Raw genomic sequence first — 20,858 nt, forward strand, 5'->3', positions numbered from 1 at the left:
GAAAATAGTTTTATGGTTGGGGAGGTCACCACCACATGAAGAACCATACTAAAGGGTTGCAGCATTAGGAAGGTTGAGAACCACTGCCCTAGAGGGTGTTGTGAGACTAAAAAGGGCTCCTAGTTTGACTTATTTATTTTTATTTTATATGTATGAATATTTCCCCTGAATGGATGTATGTGTGTGCATGCAGTATGCAGGAAAGGCAAAAAGATGGCATGGCATCAGATCCCCTAGAATTAGAGTTACAGATGGTTGTGAGACATCGTGTGGGTACTGGGAACTGAACCCAGGTCCTTTGGAAGAGCAGCATGTGCTTTTAACCACTGAGCCACCTCTTCAGTTCATGAGTACCTTTTTATTTTATTTTTTATTAGATTTTATTTAAAAAAAATACCAATCCAAATTCCCACTTCCTCCCCTCCTCCCATTCCTTCCACACCCCCTCCCACCCCACCCCCTCCAATTCTAAGAGAGGGTAAGGCACTTTGCCTTGTGGAAGGTCCAAGGCCCTCCCTCCTACATCTAGGCTGAGCAAGGTATACATTCGAAGAGAATAGGATTCCAAAAAGCCAGCACATGCAGTAGAGATAAATCCCAGTGCCACTGCCAATAGCCCCTCAGTCTGCCCCAGCCATGCAACTGTCAAGCACATTCAGAGGGACCAGTTTAGTCTTATGCTTGTTCCTTCCCAGTCTGGCTGGAGTTGGTGAGCTCTCATTAGCTCAGGTAAACTGTTTCAGTGGATGAACCCTTCATGGTCTTGACCTCTTTGCCCATGAGCACTTTCTTAAAGGAGTTATTGACATATAGTAGGCATTATAGGTAATTGTTCGTTATTAAATAATTAAAAGTGCAATGGTCTGCTGAAAGTCCTGCTGGCTAATGAAACCCAGCCAGATGGGGTGGCACTGAGAATGAACACCATCAGTCTTCCCGAAGGACTGCAGTGGCAAGGAGGTTTTTTGGGGGTGCTGCTGGAAAGCCGAGGTGCTTCCAGTACTATCATTGGCTGGGGCTTGGCCCTTCCTGGGTTGATGTGGCAATAAGAACACTGTCCATGGTTCAGCCTGTCTGTTGGTCAAATCTACAGCTGATAGTTTCTCTGTGCATGAGCCTCTCAGATGTTTGGGGGTAGGGCTACGAGTCCTGGCTAGGGCCTCACTCACTCCCAATCAGGCCGTGAGAAGTGTGACCAGAACCACCATATGTGAGGCCTTCTTGTGCTGACATTGGTGTTTATCACGGGAGCTCCAGCAGAGGAAAGGGTGGGCAATCTCATCAACATTTTCCTTCTCATTTCTCTCTACACTTTACAGTTTGTTTGTGTTACACAAGACTAAAGAGACCATCTCCCCAACCCAATCGTCAAGAAATAAAACAGTACAAACCCCCTCCCAAACTCACAATGCTACTTATGAATGAAATGGTTTTTTGAGCCCATATGTTGTGTCAGACATAGTCCTGGGCTCTATGGGTGGAGCAGTGAGCAAAACTAACAGTGTTTCAAGCTGACAGCAGAGTCCAGGAGGAGGAGACAGCTTACGAAAAAGCAGTAGTCAGGATGGAGATACGTTATCAAAAAAAAAAAAAGGAAGCCAGAACTGGATGGGAAGTACTGGGGTGTGGCCTTGAGTGGTAAGAAAATGATGTCCCCTAGTAACACAGAGGAGGGAAGGAAGTGAGAACAATCTGCATTCCATAGACACAGGTTTGGATCTGTGGGTCAGGATTCTGAACACAAGGTAGAAGGGGAATGGTAGAGGGGGCATCTGAGTCCTGTAGTTGGAACTTTTGGGGGATATAACTAGCTCCCAAATAAATACGTTATTAATTGTGGATGCTTAGCCTTTGGCTATTAGCTCTTTTAACTTAATCTGTTTCTATTCAGCTATGTTTTGTCTCAGGGCTTTTTAGCTTTCTTTTTTTCTGTATGTTCTAATTTCTTGCTTCCTCCATGTCTGACTTTCAGGTCTCTGGCATCTCCCTGTTGTCTCCTTCTCTTTTTCCCTAATTCCTCTTCCTACTTACTCTGACTGTTCAAAAGTTCTGCCTACACCTCTTTTGTCACTATTGGTCAGTCAATTTTTTATTAAACCAATCAGGTGCCTCAGGCAGGCAAGGTAAAACAGCAATATGTCTTTATATAATTAAACAAATGCAACACATCTTTACATAGTTAAACAGATGCAACACGTCTTTGCATAGTAAAACAAATATTCTGCAACATTTTCCCAATTTTTAATAAAAAGAAAGGTTTTAACTTTAGCATAGTGAGACTATATACAGTAATAACAATTATCAAGTAAGAATTAATTTACAATATCCAGTTCGTTTGTATTTGGCAAACTCAGAGAAAATACTCCATTATCTATCTTATCTATCTTATCATGGTGAGTCCAAAGTTGTGTACCTAATTTCTTTTCCATCGTAACTTGTATTACCAACCTAAAATTATCTTTTAGACCTCAAAACATTTTTTAGATAAACAATTTAAGATTTTATGTTTCTCAACCTTATAAACTTTACATCTCTTATGTAAGTTTTTTACTGAATTTGCTAACAAGGAACCAGAACTGGATGGGAAGTACTGGGGTGTGGCCTTGAGTGGTAAGAAAATGAAGAGACATTATGACCACAATAATTCTTGCAAAGAAAACATTTAATTGAAGTGGTAGCTTATAGTTTCAGAGGTTCAGTCCAATATATTCATGATGGGGAGCATGGCAGCATGCAGGCAGACATGATGCTAGGCTACATTTTGACCAGAAGGCAACAGGAGGTCGACTGACTGTCACATTGAGTGAAAATTAAACAAAGGAGACCTCAACGCTTGCTCTATAGTGACACAATTCTTCCAACAAGGCCATCCCTAATAGTGCCACTCCCTTTTTGGACCATTTTCTTTCAAACCACCACATCCAATCTCTGTGTAATGGGAGTACAGGACTTATCTGAAGTACTGGCTAGAATAGTCTGTGAAGCTAGACCATCTTAGCTAGCAGCCTTGAAGTTGTTCTGAACACAGAACTCTGAGGAAACTACAACAGAGGCACTCTGAAAGACTAGATCACCTGGGTCACCCATTTTTATTGATGACTGGTCCCCTTGCTCTGAAATCACACAGACTTTCAAAGGTAACATACCTATCTGTCTTAACACAAGAATGGGCTGTGCATTGTACACAAGCCAGTCAAAGATTTTTTTTTGTTTTATTTTTGAGCAGTTAAAAGATGTCTCTCAACTTTATAAGTTCATTTGAACTGTATAACCAAACCTCTACCCATGCCATATGGAGGATGGAATGTAATATTAAGTCATGAGGACTCTGTAACCAACAAGATTTATCTGGTCTCATCCAATTTCAGAGATGTTCCCATGTGACGGGATCAACATATAGGTCACCTGTCTTGCAGTTTTTCTAGATTTCTTTCTTTATGTCTGTAGCCAAGATCAAATCTGGTCTCTACTAATTTTGAAGGAATCCGCAGTGTTTTATTTCCCATGGAAACAAAAGCATAAACTCTCCCGCAATGCAATAATACATTTTCCGAATTCCATTTTAAAGTTAAAATACCTCTAAAGTATCTAGGCTGGTTTAATTCAGCAATTTCTTTTACAATCCCTTGTCTCTCAGCAGCTGTTATTCATTCACCATCATTCAAAAAATTCAAAGTCAACAAAGCACCATAGAAGATCCAGAATCACTGTGTATTTTTCAACTTTACATAGCTTATACTTTTTATGTAACTTTACTCCTTCTTTAAAGACTTCACTTAATTATTTTTAAACTATTTTTTCTATGACTGCCTATATCTAGTTTCTTTTCTTTCTTAAGCATCTATGCACGCTGTAACCTTTTTAAAGGTCTTTTTCAATCTGGATTTGTTTTACTGTGCACCTGTAGCATTCTCTGATCTTGTGATCTAAGTAGGTGCTAGACCCTCCACCTAGAGGCTCTGGTGGCTGGCTCTGCCCCCTCCTTATGTCTGTGAGAGTTGAGCCTTAAACTTAAGGGCCTGGCCAAGAGCTGAATTTAACTGAGAGCCCTCTTTAACCAAGAGCTGCATATAATATCCCAACTCTAGGAAGTTGGTGCCCACATGTGGCAGGCATTTTTACTTAGCTTGCTTTTTCTGCATAGCATGCTGGCTGCTTAAGTGCTCTGCTGCACAGCAGCTCCTCATAATGAGCTGTATCCTTTTTTTCCAGCTTTTTCAGGCCCTATGTGGAAATTCAGCACCCATGTTGAGTGCCATTTGTAGTTGGAATTTTCTTGGGCTACCAACCAACTCTCAAATAAAGATACAGAAACTTATTAATTAATTATGAATAGCCAACCTTAGCTTAGGCTTGTCTTATTTGCTCTTTTAATTAAATTTAAACTATTTCTATTCATCTATATTATGCTGTGGGGCTTTTTTACCTTTCTTTCATTCACATGTCCTACTTTTTTGCTTCCTCCATGTCTGTCTGTCTGTCCCCTGGCATCTCCCTGTCTCCTTTTCTTTCATCCTTAAGCCTATATTTCTCCTGCCTGCCTGGAAGTTCTGCCTATACCTCCTTCCTCGCTATTAGCCATTCAGCTTCTTACTAAACCAATCAGGTGCCTTAGGCAGGCAAGATGAAACAGTAATATATCTTTACATAATTGAATAAATGCAACATTTTTATTGTTAAATAAATATTCCACAAAATAAACACATGTAACACATCTTTACATAGTAAACAAATATTCTGTAGCTGAATACATTCTGATTGATCTTATTTTATTCCATGTTGATTATATGAAGCATGGAATTCAAAACAAGGGCTTTATCACACTGTCGTATTGATAAGTCATTGTTTTCATTTTCTCCCCCAAATTAACTTCTTAGAGTTAGAATTACCAAATAAAATTGAAATTCCTTTGATGCCCTTTAGCCCTCAGACAAACCAGTGAGATTGCCATTCAAACATAGTTTTGAATGGAATTAACATTAATAGCTCTACTCTGATGGCCCCCAAGCCAACAGGAGTCTTCAGCCATCTGAGCAAGACTGCAAGGTTTTTGTTTATGACAATAAAATTTCATTGCTCTGTTCTTTAGAGACCACAAATAGTTTTCATGACTGAAGAGCCTTTGAGTACCACAAAAACTGGCAATTTTTAAACTTGATCATTACTTGTCATCTGAGGATCTTGTTTATAAGAACTCTGTTATGTGCCGAGAAGTCTTGTGTGGCTATTTCCTCCTCCTTGAACCATACTCACCTGGAGAGAGGATGGAAGCTCATTCAACTCAAGGAGCCCAGGGAGCAGATAGGAATCCTATGCCTACCTATAAGATTACGCAAACAGAAAACAATTGCGGGGAGAGAAGAATCTGGACCTCTTGAAAACTGTGTGGGGAGCTCCAGGGATGAAGCTTTTAGGAGTCATCACACATGCTGGTGGGGGAAATTTTTAGATGATATAGTTGCATGTGTCAGTCCATGCTCCTGTAAGTAACCATAAGGAATTCATTGCTTCACCAAGCTGGGCTTGAGTAGAATGATTTCTTTGGTTTGCTATCAGGGAGATACCTAACTTGACAGACATTTGTACATGTTTTTCTAGTGAAAATCACTCAAGAACAAAAAAAAAAGCAACACTTCAGGAGATGAAGCTATTTGGGTAGTCAGCATGATTTTTTTCTTATCCTATAAGTCCCTTACCCCACAGTAGCATCCAAAGTTAGTTTGGCAAAGCCCCCAGCAGTCTCCAGGTGCTGTGAGTGTTTACCAGAGTAATCATTGGTTTTGTTTCTTAATTAAATTCTGCTATATGATCGAATCTAGGCCTTGTACATCATACCTAAGCACTGAAACACTGAGCCATAACCCCAATTTGACTGGTGGTTTTAATTTAATCTGATAAATGCTCCAAAATTGAGGGTCCTAAAAGTTAATTATCTCTGAGGTCTGAGGTTCATAGGCTAAAACAGTAAAGAGTTAGGAACCAAAGAAAAATTGACTTTGATAATCTATATCTACAAGGTGAGTTGGGGAGAATTCTCACAAGGTACAGTTTTAGATGATAAAGTGATAGCTATGCAAAGTAGTTCTCATTAATTCTGAACTGATTGGTCATAAAATTAAATGGCCTTCAGAAAGTGTGCTATCTATCTGGGCTTGAGAATTTGGATTCTAGCTCCCAGAGGCCTAAGGCTTTCCTTTTAATATAATATAACTTCCAAATGCTGAAGGATTGAGCTTCATCTACACTAAAATTAGGACTAAGCAAAAATAAAATCTATCCTTAGCTATTTTGAAGGCCAAGTGTAGATTCATCGTATTGAATATTGCATGTCCTGGAATATACATTTTCTTCTAGAATAACCCAGTTCTTCTTATACTAAAGGCTTTTTTTGAAATTAAAATATGGAATGGCTTTTAAACTATTTCAGAGGGAAAGAAAGAAAGCTTTTGCAAATGAGCTCCGACCTCCATCAGGAAACTAGAACAAAGACACACACATAGCGGAAATGCCATAGGAATGTGAAGGCAGAGGTCAGGGTGACAATTCTACAAGCTGGGGAGCACCAAGAACAACCAACACACTCCAAACACTGCAGAGAAGCCTGGGCTGGATTCTCCCTTGAAGTCTCAGCAAGAATCATCCTATCGGATCTTGAACCAAAACTCCCAGCCTCAAAAATGGGAGGCAAGAGAAAAAAAATCTGTTGTGTAAGCCACCCAATGTACGTGCTACTTTGCTGTGACAAACTTAAACTTTTTAGGGTCTAGAATCCCAGTGACCATGAACTCTCGCTTTTCCATTGCCAGCCATTCTTGCCTCCTTCAGAGCCAGCTATTCAAAGGCCTGATGCAGCAGCCACCTTTGGTCACTTTTCCAGGAGTTTCCAGCCACACACTTAGGCTTGCTCAGCTTAGACTCCAAGCAAGGCCATTAGTGTTTTCTCGGCCACCTCTTACCGTGATCCTGTGTAGGGAGCACGACTTTTACACACCTTTGCTGGTGAGACAATGACTCACAGAGGTAGCTGTCATTTTTGAGGTCCACCCAGCTGGAATGTAGAAAGAGGTTTCTAGACCCACATTTCTGTGGCTCCAAAATACAATGGTTTTGAGTAACCATGGTATGTTTTTCTTTCCAACTTGCAGTTTATAACTTCAAAAATGTTTAAAAGTCGTTAGGTTTAGTATCTAGTGGCTACTTTTAGATTTCCTTCCACAAATCCAAATCTCATTTTGTTCTAGATTCATTCCTCTTATTGAGGAGAGGGAAATGCCTTCCTGTCACAACCCCATAAAAGCAGAAAACAGCGACCAAAATTTGAAGTTTTCAGTAACTGACCACAGTACCATTCATTTTCTGTACCCGTGACTCTATACCTGGCATCACACTAACAACACGAGATCACCATCTGTGCCCCCTTCATTCTTGTTAAGATCACATGGGGAGCAGAAAATCAGGATCCACCTGAAGAGTTCGTCTCTTGTTTACACTGTATATTATGTTTTCCCTTTTAAAGAGAATGGACAAGCAAACATGAAAGAGCTTGGGTCCAGGCCTTGTGGTGGGAAAGCCATTATGTATGATTCTTCACCTGGTCCCCATTATCTCTCATCTGGATCAAAATAATGCACCAAGAAATCTGCATCCTTCCATCCTGGTACTTCCCATCTGATCTATCCCCTGGCAACCACGTTGAAATTATAAATCCCATCTCATCAAGCTCAAGACCTCTCAGTGGTTTTCTATTGGGCTGAAAATAAACCCAAACACCTCTGAACCGCCAAGCCCTTACTTCATCTGACTTCTCTATGGACCCTCATTCTTGTAACTCTCCTTACACTCATTGGAAGCCATTCGGTCTAATTCCATTTCTTCAAACAGTGCTCAGCTTCCCTACCTCACCACCCTTCCCCACCCCACACACCCAACCATCCCTCTCCTGAGGACTCCACGGACACTTCCTCAGAGCCCTTCCCTGACCTCCAAACAAAAGCGAGTCTGGGCCTTGCTTTGCAGTATGCATTGATTCTAACGTGAAACTCTTATATTATCTCACTTATTTTTTTGAAATTGTACTATAATTACATCATTTCCCCTTTTACTTTTTCCCCTCTAATCCCTCCTACATACCCTTTTACCTTGATCTCTCTCAAATTCATGACCTATGATATGTTTTTTCCTTAATTTTTAAAACAATACATAGTCCTAAATATATAAATATAATCTTCTCAGTCAATATAATGTTGTTTGTATATATATATATGATTTCAGGGTTGGCCAAGAGACTATTACAGAAAACCACCACCAATTAAAATACAGAGAACAAGTGATACTGTGGTTTCCTGCCCCAACTGATCCGTCTACAACACAACTCCCATACCCAAGTCTCAGGGAATATTGTAGAAAGATTGTAAGAGCCAGAGGAACAGGAAATGTGCTGTGAGGTGGTGCCTCTTAGAAATGTATTGGAAGCTATGCCCATGAAGCCACAATAACATGACTGCCTAAACAAGACTTGAACAAAGATGACTCCAGCTGAGGTGCTACCCGGGAAGATGGAAATAACAAGTGCACAGCTTTAGATTCGGAACTCCAGGCCACTAAGGAATGCTGGGAGTGGGAGAAAATAGTCATTCCCAGGGAAGAGCCCTCCCAATTAGCTATCCAAGACCAGGTGGTCAGCTCTCTTGGCTCCCTTTTTAAAAATGAGTCTCCCCTACTGACAGGCTACATTCAGTGATGCAAGAACTCTGTGTTTGACTTGAAGCCCCAAGGCCTAGCACAGTGCCTGAGAAACCGTAGACATGCAAGACTGTGTGACATCAGTAAAGAAATGAAAGGAGGCTTGTGCCTGCCAGAAACCCTGTGGACACAGACGGCTTAAGGTGAGTTTCCACAGTATGGCCTTTCCCTCATGGAGGGAAAGGACAGAGGCAGAAAAGGCAGTTAGTTCTGCTCATTCCTCTGCAAATACGTGCATTGCGTTACTTGGCATGGTCCAGGTTATTCCTGCTTTGCTTTGCTCCATTCCGAATCTTGTTGCCAATGAAAAGGCTTATCTCTGACCTCTCACTTGTGTCTGGAAAACATGGTTTCTCTGCCTCCGTGTCTGTGGTCTCTGTTTTCCTCATTTCCCCCTCATTTCTCTCCATGCAGAGTCTTGTGATCCTAGGAGCTTATTATGGAGGGGAGAATGTTGATATATGTGTTGCAGTGGGTTAAACATCACATGCAGGGAGAAGAGAGGAGGCTGTAAAAATTGCCAAGTAACAGCTTTTCCTGTTATCTGGTTGCCAAGGTAATCATGAATCTCCAGTTGCTTGCTCTGAGCCAGTCACGGTCAGGCAAGGTCCCTAGTCACGAGTCTCCCTACAGAACCACACAAATTCTCTCAAGGCCATCTACATAAAGACCCTCCTACACACATGTCTGCTTCCTCCGCATCTTTCTCCTCCCCATCTTTCTCCTCCCCATGACCCCTTGGGAAGCAGCAGGTATTTTGCTTGTGATCTTTCAACAAGTCTTGGATGTTGGATTCCTGTCTTGACATGGGTTCAGACGAAGGGCAGAGATAGGAATGCGGAAAACTATCAGGGTAGCAGAGTTCCAGCCTCTTCAGACTCTGAGAGTATTGACTTCAAATGAAAGAGAAGGCCCCTGCTCCTCTCCTTTCTCCAACACTTTCTCTGCTGTCAGCTGCCTCTTCTAGAGAGAGATGAGCACTATGGGTGCTCTCCACGGTCCTCGTTAGAGCAGAGGAGACACGCAGATAGATACTCCTTTAGAATCAGTGCCTCCTCCTCCCTCTTTCCCCCTATGGGTTCCACCATGCCCCACCCCACCTCACCCCACAGGGATCAAAGAAAGACTATGGTGATCGCCTTTTGGTGTTTTGTCAACTTCCTGGGAGTTTTCAGTAACACTTTCATTGTCCTGTCCGTATGTCTTTATTTATCTCGCTATACTTTGAATTGGTTCCATAAACTTTGTGTATTAGAAACTTTCTCCCTAAATGGACTTGAATTATTTTAAGATGGAACCTGTGAAAGAGGACTGGGTCATAAGGACAGAACCTACACAAATGGATTGATCCACTCATAGTTAAAGGGTCCGTGGGCATCAGTGGTGTGTGTTTGCTATAAAAGTGAACCTTTGGTACATGTATGTGCTCTGTCTTGTCATGTGATTTCTTACACCATGTCACAGTGCGGCAGGAAGGCCATAACCAGATTCAGAGAAGGGGCCAATGCCAGCTCTTGGGCTTCTCGGTCTCCAGAATCATAAGGCAGATAAACTCTTTCTTTGTAAATTACCTACCTATAAAATCACCAAATTATTTTGTTGTAGAAACAGAAAGCAAAACAGCACAGTTATTTTCTCTGTTTTTACTCTGTCCTCAAAATTTCAAAGCAGGGCCCCTTATTTCTTTATAACAGCAAACTGCTGCTAATAGAAGTTGAGTGGGGGGAAATGGGGTCCAGTTTAGCACTTCATAGTTGATATCTGTCTATTTTCTCATAGGACATTAGGGATACTTGTGACTTCGCTTGGAATCATGGACAAATTCTTCCCCTCTCTTCCATACTCGGAGGCTCCTAGCTTACAGGAGGTTATTCTAAAGGAGTATCTGTAACTTTTAAACAAATACTATATTAAGTGTAAGTACCTTGAAGCCAACAGTATAGTCCAGTACCAGAGTGCTTGCCTGTGCTTTATCCTCAGCACGGCAAGAAAGAAATTATGGATCTTGAATTCAAAGAAGCTCCAATCTCTACTTCATTTTGAAAAACACTTATCTACCAAGAACAGACAACAACGATCTCCTGGCCCCAACTTGTCTCTTTCACGGGGATGAGAGTAGACAGACTTTTGTAACTTTTATTGAATTCAGTGGACAATTATTGATCTGGTCAGTAATATATAGAAGTTATATAAAAGGTGACACTGGTTTCCGTTATTACAGTGGGGTTTTGCTCTTCTTTTCTTCTCATCATCATCATCAGCAGCAGCTCATAGTATTTAGATTAATTGGCTTTAGAACGCCTTAAAATTCTCATAGGCAGAGGCAAAGGGACCATGACAATTATGTAAAGTTACCAAAGGAGAAAGGGGTGACAGCTGGGATGTGAACACAACTCTTCTGACCCTGAATATTAGTTTTTCTGTTATTTAAAAATCAGGTTAAAAGTTGTGAGAGGTACCGCGAGGGGTGTACCCACACACTGAGACAATGGGGATGTTCTATGGGAAACTCACCAAGGCCAGCTTGCCTGGGTCTGAAAAAGCATGGGATAAAACCGGACTCACTGAACATAGCAGACAATGAGGACTACTGAGAACTTAAGAACAATGGCAATGGGTTTTTGATCCTACTGCACGTACTGGTTTTGTGGGAGCCTAGGCAGTTTGGATGCTCACCTTACTAGAACTGTATGGAGGTGGGTGATCCTTGGACTTCCCACAGGGCAGGGAACCCTGATTGCTCTTCCGGCTGACGGGGGAGGGGGACTTGATTGGGGGGGGAATGGGAGGCGGTGGCGGGGAGGAGGCAGAAATCATTAATAAATTAATAAAAAAAATTGTGGGAGGTGATTGGAAATTTGAGCACTCGCTGGATTGAGCACACTAAAATTAGTTACATATACTAATGGCAATGTTAATATGTTAGTTTTTAAAGAGCATATGATTTAAAATAGACACTTAAATATGTTTGAGACATTAGGCTATGGATGAAATTATGAGTGTTGGGTTTGCCTTAATACAGTTTAGGAGTCAGGCGATTGGTAGGGTATAGAGGAACAAGACAGGTCATGAGTTGGTGACAATGGACGATGGGTAGATAGAGCCACGGGACCATCTCACACTATTTATCTTTTATATGCTTGAAATTTCTGCGTAATAAAAATTTAAACATTAATAATAAAACGAAAACCACATTTTGGCCCATATGCTTTCCCAAATAACATAGCATGTGACTCTAGCTTGGTGGTTTACGTCCTATAGTTTTCCAGGAAACCATGAGAGCTGAGAGACCACCCAAAGCGTCAGCAGCAAATGGGTCATTTCTGAGGGAAGCCCTGAGTCCCCAGCAAATGAAGATACATGTCAGCAAGTGGCCAAAAATAAGTCCAGATTCTAAGAGATGTCCCCTCTGAGGAAAGCGTAACTGTTCTGTCCTCTCCACTATGGTGCCCTCGGACCCCCAAAATAGCACCAACAGTGCTTCATGGGAGTATGAAAGACAAAAAGCATGTTCTTTCCATGACTTGCCTGGCATCCTTTCTTATTTCTTAGTGTCTTGTCTTAAAGAAGCCTTTCTGGCACTTGTAATGGGTAGGTGAATTGGTGGAGGTTCTTTAGAGAACAATTTGACAGTATCAAAAATTTAAAGACATTGACAGAAATTTTCTTTCTGGGAATTTTTCTACATTTATATTCAAATACAGATAAATATACAAGGATATTCATTATAACATTGTTTGTTTGTATGTTTTATAGCAAAAAATAATCACCTGGACTTAAGCCATAGAAGGGACAAAAATATGGCCCAGCAGAGCAATATCAACGTTCTGATTCTTAAAAGCAATGGAAGGAAGGAACACAATTGCCATAGAAGAGAGGGAGGAGGAATTATGTGAACACGGTGGGTCAAGATCATGAGGAAGAAATCCACAGAGACAGCTGACCCAGGCGTGTGGGAGCTCACAGACGCTAGATCAACAGCCGAGGAGCCTGCATGGGACTGACCTTGGCCTTCTGCATGTGGGTGACGGTTGTGTAGCTTGGTCTGTTTGTAAGGCCCTAGCAGTGGGATCAAGACTTTTTGGAGCCCATTCCCAAAGGTGGGATGTCTTGCTCAGCCTTGATGCAGTGGGAAGGAGCTCAGTCCTGCCAGACTTTGTAGACTTCCCATGGGAAGACTTACCATTTCTGAGGAGTGGATGGGGTGGGTAGACAGGAGATGGGGGAGGGAATGGGAGGAGAAGAGGGATGGGAAACTGTAGTTGATATTTAAATAAATAAAAAATTAAGGGAAAAGATTGCCATGGTTTAGGTATTTGTGCGGTTTTAAAGACTAATGAGAAAATCTTTCACACATATGTGAAAAATAGCCTTCTACAGCCCTGTGTTTGGAGACCAGCAGGTTGGGGACATTTCAGAAGCCAGGTGCAAGTCAAAGACTACAGAGCTTAGGCTGTGGTGAGTCATGACTGCTCTTGAAGTCCTTATAAATGGCACATGGACAAGATAAGCTATGTTCAAAGAACCCCACACAAGTAGAGTGGCCATCTGTGAAAGAACTTCCAAGTCTCCACAGAGAGGAAGCCCAGGCAGAGGTCTTCACCATGACCTAAATTGAAGGTAGGTGACAAGATTGCATTTTAAAGTCCTGTGTTGATTTCTTTCTTGGTCAATTTATCATTTGTATATAGGAGAGCTACTGATTTTTTTTTTAGTAATCTTATATCCAGCCCTACATTACTGAAGGTGTTTTTCAGCCCTAGGAGTTCCCTGAATTCTGGCGGTCACTTATGTATACTATCATATCATCTGCACATAGTAAAAGTTTGACTTTTCCAATTTGTATCTCCTTGATCTCCTTTTGTTGTCTTATTGCTCTAGCTAGAACCTTGAGTACTATATTGAATACATTTGGAGAGAGTGGACAACATTGTCTTGTTCCTGATTTTAATGGAATCACTTTGAGTTTCTCTCCTATATGACAAGAATTTTAAGTATTTGAAGAATGAAGAGATCAAAAAATGGAAAGATCTCCCATGTTTATGGATCAGTAGGAATAACAGTAAAAATGGAAATCTTACCAAAAGTACTCTACAGATTCAATGCAATCCCTATCAAATCCTAACACAATTCTTTCAAGACCTCAAAAGAACAATATGCAACTTCATTTGGAAAAACAAAAAAAAAAACCCAGGATAGCTAAAACAATTCTGTACAATAAAGGAACTTCCAGAGGTTTCACCATGCATGAATTCAAGTTCCACTATAGAGCTTTAATAATGAAAACAGTTTGGTATTGGCATAAAAATAGGCACAGATATCAATGGAATTGAATCAAAGACCCTGACATAAATCCATACATCTATGAATACCTGATTTTTTACAAAGAAGCAAGAATTATACAATAGAAAAAGAAAGCATCTTCAGCAAATGGTGCTGGCATAACTGGATGGTGGCATGTAAAAGAAAGCATTTGCCCTGCATAAAACTCAAGTTTAAGTGGAACAAAAACCTCAACATAAACCCAGTTACACTGAAGCTGGTAGAAGAGAAAGTGGGAGGCAGTCTTGAATGTATTGGCACAGGAGACTACTTCCTAAATATAACATCAGTAATACAGACAACTAATAAATGGGAACTCTTGAAACTTAAAGGCTTTTGTAAGGCAAAGAACGCTGTCTATAAGACAAAACAGAAGCCTACAGAATGGGAAAAGATCTTCACCAGCCCCACATCTGACATAGGACTGATATCCAAAATATATAAAGAACTCCATAAGCTAGACATCAAAACACCAAATAATCCAGTTAAAAAATGGGATATAGATCTAAACAGAAAATTCTTAACAGAAAAATCTCAAACAGCTGAAAGATACTTAAGGAATCCTCAACATCCTTAGCCACTGGGAAAATGCAAATCAAAACAACTTTGAGATACTATCTTATACCAGTCAGAATGGTTAAGATAAAAAAAAAAATACTGATGGCAGCTTATGCTGGAAAGGATGTGGAGTAAGGGAGTACTCCTCCATTGCTGGTGGGAATGCAAACTTGTACAGCCATTTTGGAAATCAGTATGGTAGTTTCTCAGAAAAATGGGAATCAATCTACCTCAAGACCCAGCAATGATGAACACTCATATCACTAGGACATTTGCTCAACTGTGTTCATAGCAGCATTATTTGTAATAACCAGAACCTGGGAAAAACCTAGATTCCCCTTAACTGAAAAATGGATAAAGAAATATAGTAAATTTACACAATGGAGTATTACTCAGTGGTAAAAATACAAAGACATCTTGAAATTTGCAGGTAAACTGATGGAACTAGAAATAACCAAATAACCATCCTGAGTGCGGTAACCCAGACCCAGGAAGACAAACATGGTATGTACTCACTTATAAGTGAATATTAGACATAACGCAAAAGACAAGCAGGCTACAATCCACAACCCCAGAGAAGCTAGGTGAAAAGGAGGATCCTAAGAGGGACATGCATGAAGGGTCTCAGGAAAGGGAAATAGTTAAGATCTCCTGGGTAAAAGAAAGGGGATGAAAACATGAGGGATCCAGATGGACAAATTGGGGGAGGCATAGAGAAGGAGAGCAATGAAGCAGATGTCTTGATAAAGGGAGCCATTACTAGATTAGGGAGAAACCTGGTGTTAGGGAAATTGTCAGGAATCCACAAGAATGACCCCAACTGAGACGCCTAGCAATAGTGGAGAGGGTATCTGAACAGGCCTTCCCCTATAATAGGATTTGTGACTACCCTAATAGTCATCATAGAACCTACATCCAGCAACTGATGGAAGCAGATGCAGTGTTCCACAGTCATGCACTGGGCTGAGCTCGGGAGTATGAACAAGGGGGTGTCATGATGGGGAAAACCACAAAGACAACTGACCTAAGCTAGTTGTAGCTCGTGGTCTCTGAACTGACAGCTAGGAAACCTGCATGGGACCAAACTAGGTCCTCTGAATGTGGGCGACAGTTATGTGGCTTGATCTGCTGCGGCAGGGACTGGCAATGGGACCAGGACTTATCCTGAATGCATGAACTGACTTTTTGGAACCCACTCCCTATGGAGGGATATGTTGCTCAGCCTTGATACAGCGGGGAGGGGCTTGGTCCCACCTCAACTTGGTATGGCAGACTTCATTGACTCCCCAAGGGAGGTCTTACTCCTCTAAGGAGTGGATGGAGGGTAGGGTTGCGGAGAAATAGGGAGTAGGGGAGGGAGGGGGAACTGGGCTTGGTTTCTAAAATGAAAAAAAAACGTAAATAAATAAAAAGAATCCTGTGCTGAGAGGCCAGCAGGTTGGCACATTTCTGGCTGAGTGCCCTGCCCTTTACCCCACTTCCATCCTGCCTGTTCCAGCAACCAGACGGTGGGTGAGCATGTGAAAATGATTGCCAACAGCAGCCCAAATTCCTCAACATTTGCTCTAAGTTGTTATTTCCTATTGCTTTGTTTCTTCCTTCTGGGAGCTCTCTTTTCAAACTCTAACAAACTGAGCATCATATTTAATGGAGATCTGACTAATATAGATTGAAGCCTAAGGCTTTCTTCCTGTGCTTTGTATGCCATCTTTCTATAAATACATCTCGCTGTCATTTGGGCTTTTTAGTACTAATGCTTCCCAGCTGTGTTCCTCCACCTGTGGTCAACTGTGACCTCTCTACTCTGTCTGTGTTACACCTGTGCTGCTCTGCCTCCACACTCTTTTTCTATGACTAACATCTATGTCTAAATTTATCACCTTATGTATTCCCACTCTTAGAGGGCGGGCAGGATATCAGCAGAAGCCAGAATTATTCAAACCCTATTTTATTTCACTATTGTTTGGGAGGGAAAAATTAAGTTAGAAAAGGCAGAAAGAAAAGCTGACAGAGAAAGTACAACTTGTTGGTAAAAGAAGCAACAGCTCGTTACAGTGAAGGGAGCCAGGGCTGCAAATGCCTGGGCTCGAGGACAGCTCTATTCACTACTGAGTGGGTAACCTTGTGCTAATGCACAGAATCTCTCCAAGTTCAATTTCTTGATCTAAAAGGAGGAATTTTGACCTCTCTATCACCAAGCTACTTCTTAAAGTCCCAGACTTTGATACTCTTTCCTGAAGTGAGTTTATAACTGGCCCCTTTCTAGAAAGACTTTTGGAATCCTGGAGATAGACAGAAAGGATGAAGCCTGATGTGGTTCTATAAAATGTAGGATGCTTGATGAAACTCATCATGCAGGACGCACCAAGGAAACAAGAACATGGGTGTCCTCCACCAAGTCCAAGGCTGGCACTGGAAACAGGGATGAAAGGAAGCAGAGGAAGATCCCTTTTGTCTTAGAGATAGTTTCTAGTGCATTACGGTTTTCTACTTCTACTTTAGAACAACCTGAGCAATTATCGGGGAAGGATAATTCTTCTTCTGCCCTGTGGCCTTCTCTGAGCCTGGATTATTTGACATGGATGGTACTGAGCATCTTGGAACCATATCATTGACTTCTTGGCACCACGGATTCAGGGTCCTCATATATTGAGCAGCAGAAGCTGGTAAGAATCTTTGGGAAGACTCTACAACCTTCCCAGGGAAAGAAGAAGCTTCATGAGATGGGAAAAGCAGCTTCTCCCTCAGGTAGCTGTTTTATAAATGAGGATGTTCTCCTTCTGCCTGATCAAGCAATCATCAGAAGAATAATTGTCTGGCAACTCCAACCTATTACACAACTCATGCCTGAGGAACTCATGATGACTTTACCATGTTTAGAGACCTACCACGGAAGGCCAACCTCAGAAAGCTTATATTTGAGTTTAAGTTACACTACCTGAGGGTGTTGAGAAAACTTCCACTGTAATGTCAAAGTAATTGGGAAAGAGGGAAATAAGATTGGGGACAGTCATCCAATAGCATTGCCATCGAGGAATGTCAGCTCAATGTTCATGCCAGGTTATAATCTATCTTAGATCTTTGGCAAATGCAATTAATGAACAGTCTTTATCAATGATGAACCTCATATATGACAGTAGTTACATAAGGTTTTAAAGGAACTGAAAATTACTATTGCTGAACTTTTTCTGTATGTTTTATGTGGATGTTTTTCTATGTGTTTTGTTTAGCTTTATAAATATTTACTTTTTTGCCACAGTAGCCTACAGTATTTAGTTCAGTCCAAGTCTACAGCCTACAAACTTCAGACAACACTGTCCAGCCTAGGTATATCATGGGCTATCCCTTGCATGCTTATGTAAAGTGCACTCTGCTATTCGCATAGCTACGAAATCACCTAGTAAGATTATTAGAACATAGCTCCCTCTTAAAGTGGTATGCAAGGGGGAAATTGAGAATTTAAAGAGAAGACTTCTGGCAACATGCCAAGAAGTTGTATCATAAGCTTGTACTATTGTCATGTTTTAGGAAAAAAATGAAAATGTCTCTAATAACTCAATGGATAATATGGTGAAATGAAGGGTATTGGCAGTTCTTTGGTATGTGTTTTCAGCTTACGGTTGGTACTCATATTTTATGAGTGAATCTGGGTCATTCTGGATAAAGGTTGTTACCACTGAAGCTTCATTCTAGCCCCAGTCTCTTCAGCATCATTGTCAAAGATGAAAACAGAAAATATATTCATACACATTTTGCCCATGACCCAAAACCTAAAAGGATTACTACTGTGATCATAGTAAATGTCAAATTCAAAGCAACCCTGCTTGGACTTCAAAAAAATGAAATACAAAGTCCTACACTGTGAGTGAGATCAATCTCACAGATACAGAAAAGAAGAGGTGCTGTTTGGTAAAAGGACACATAAAACCATCTTCGTATATCAGCTGACTATAAGCTTACTAGGCTGCGGCTTTAAACAAAGTCATTGTATACTAGATTTTCTCCAAGTTGAAGTGAGCAGACATAAAGCAATTTTCTCCCTAAGTCGTGAACTGGTCAAGTCTTGAAGAACTCTTCACTTTCTGTCCTTTTACAGTTTTAATAGAGTTTCTGGGTTAGGCTTTGTATAGAGTCAAGCATCTGAGGTGGGAAAGATAATTATCATAATGTAGCTATCCCTCCAGAACTGAGATAGATTCTGCACCCACAGAATCACCTAGCCATGGACAGAAAAGAGACTCAAGCATCCAGAGACATTGGTGGGAAATATGTGGGGTTTCTTTGTATTGTTATTTTTCAACCAAAATTTATTGACCATGCATAATTATCCTTGAAAATTAAGAGACAGACAAGATGAAATCCTTTCCTCTAATTCATATAAAATAGCAGAAAGGTCTTTTCAAAGACCCTCTGCTATGTAAGATGTCGGGGTGTGTGTGTGTGTGTGTGTGTGTGTGTGTGTGATAACCCTCCCATATGCACTTTTTTGCATTTCTGTTTGCTTGATTTTTGGTGATAGGATCTTGCTCTATATCTTAGGGTGACCCAAAATTCATTATGTAGCCCAGGCTGTCCTCCACTGTTAGTGAACCCCTGCATTATTCCTTGTGAATGCTGGAATTATGGCTGTGAGCCACCCTGACCAGCTTAATTCTCTATTTTCCAGCTCAGAACCATTGATTCCTGATCCTCAAGGTCACTTTGCAGTTCTCAAGTTAGAATTCTGTAGTCATGTGATTCCTACTGAATTTTCTCCAATTCTTTTTCCTGTGGGCCAATTTTTCGCCAATTGCTAACCTTTATTTTGCATGATTTTCTGCTAGAATTCAGCTGGCCCGCCAAATTTAGTATTGCCTGACAATTTGACAGGCATATACTCAGCTCCTTTGTCCAGATCACAAAGCCCATGACTAGAATAGATCCACCCTCAATCCAGAGAGGGCAGCTTACCACTAGGTATGGCACAGGCTACTCTCCAAGGATTCTTGCCAAGGACAGGATGGAAAGATCTTGGGCTTTTCTGAGTAAAGTGAAGATACTGAACTGAAATTTTTATTACACTGAGAAAAGGGAGTCTTAGAAATAAGTAAATAATTGGATTGATCTCAGCAAAATAAATGTATATGTCTTTGACTATAGTTAAAAATAAAGGAAAGGGAAATATGAAAAATAGTTCACATAGTTTGTAATCTCCAGAGCATCTGCATTCTAATGACAAATAGGCAGGGGAGTATCCAGCCAGCTGTTCAGTTGACCAGAGCTTCAATCTCCAAATTGAAAAGGTTTACATGCATAGACTTTATCCAATTATGCTCAAATGATAGTTCTTTCTGAAGTTAAGGTGGGCTTCTATGCTTCTCCATGCTACTTCTCCAGTACAGGATCCACTAGAAACCCTATGATAAAGAGAGCATCTACTAAGAATCTTAGACTCCTACAATCCAGAGAGCTCTCTCCACACTCTATAGCCCAGTCCTTATCTACATCCTCTCTTATCTTTGCTTTCGGTAAGTATAAGATTATCTTACATAATACTCTTCATGCTGGGTAATTCTATATATCAATTTGAATAGACCAAGAAAACAAAATACTAAGAGGAAACACTGGACTCAATATTGCTGTTATTTTTTAGATAAGATTAAAAAGAGTACCCTTGATAATATGGTGGGAATTATCTAATCAATTGATGTCCCTAACTGAGAAAAGAGTAAGGTCCCTAGAAAGAAGAAGAACTTCTGTCCCAGACCCATGACCCATGATCAACAACCTCCCCTGGATCAAGTACCTCTGACAGGTTACCTTATGGATGCCTTGCCAGTCTCCACCACTGGGGAATTGATTCTTTACAAATTCATTCCCTCTCTCATATAAGCATATAAATGTGGATGCAGATATAGATATATAGAGAGATATAGAAGCAGACCTATTCTATTGATTTTGTTTCTCTAGAGACAACTGACCAACACACTCTTTCCCTTGAGAAACAATGGGTCACGCTATTGTATCACTTTTTCCTTTGACCTCAGAAATAACCTCGCTCACAACTTGACCCAAACAATTGGGCTCCAGACATAGACGCCTTCAGCTTTCCACTCCTCTACTCAAGCAATCACCTGAGTTCCCATGTGCCTTTGCTGCCTACTTCCGAAGGGAAGAAAAGTTGTCTCCCCATTAGTCTGGATTGGTCTCTTTACCTAGGCTCTTTGTCTGAAGCCCTCTTCTTTATAGTACTGAGA

The 20,858-nt window shown here is 40.9% G+C and overlaps 1 protein-coding gene across 1 annotated transcript in view; it reads left to right on the top strand.

Moving 5' to 3' along the window:
• Window positions 1-12,868, top strand: part of Tmem178b (transmembrane protein 178B) — a 413,225-nt gene extending 400,357 nt beyond the window's left edge. Inside the window, exon 4 of the mRNA XM_075953917.1 lies at window positions 12,499-12,868. Coding sequence (XP_075810032.1) covers window positions 12,499-12,638 — 140 coding nt within the window. The 3' untranslated portion in view covers window positions 12,639-12,868. The remainder of the gene's footprint in view (window positions 1-12,498) is intronic.
• The last annotated feature ends 7,990 nt before the right edge of the window (window positions 12,869-20,858 follow it).

The sequence above is a fragment of the Microtus pennsylvanicus genome, chromosome 19 (assembly GCF_037038515.1).
Source record: "Microtus pennsylvanicus isolate mMicPen1 chromosome 19, mMicPen1.hap1, whole genome shotgun sequence".
In the NCBI taxonomy this organism is placed as follows: Eukaryota; Metazoa; Chordata; class Mammalia; order Rodentia; family Cricetidae; genus Microtus; species Microtus pennsylvanicus.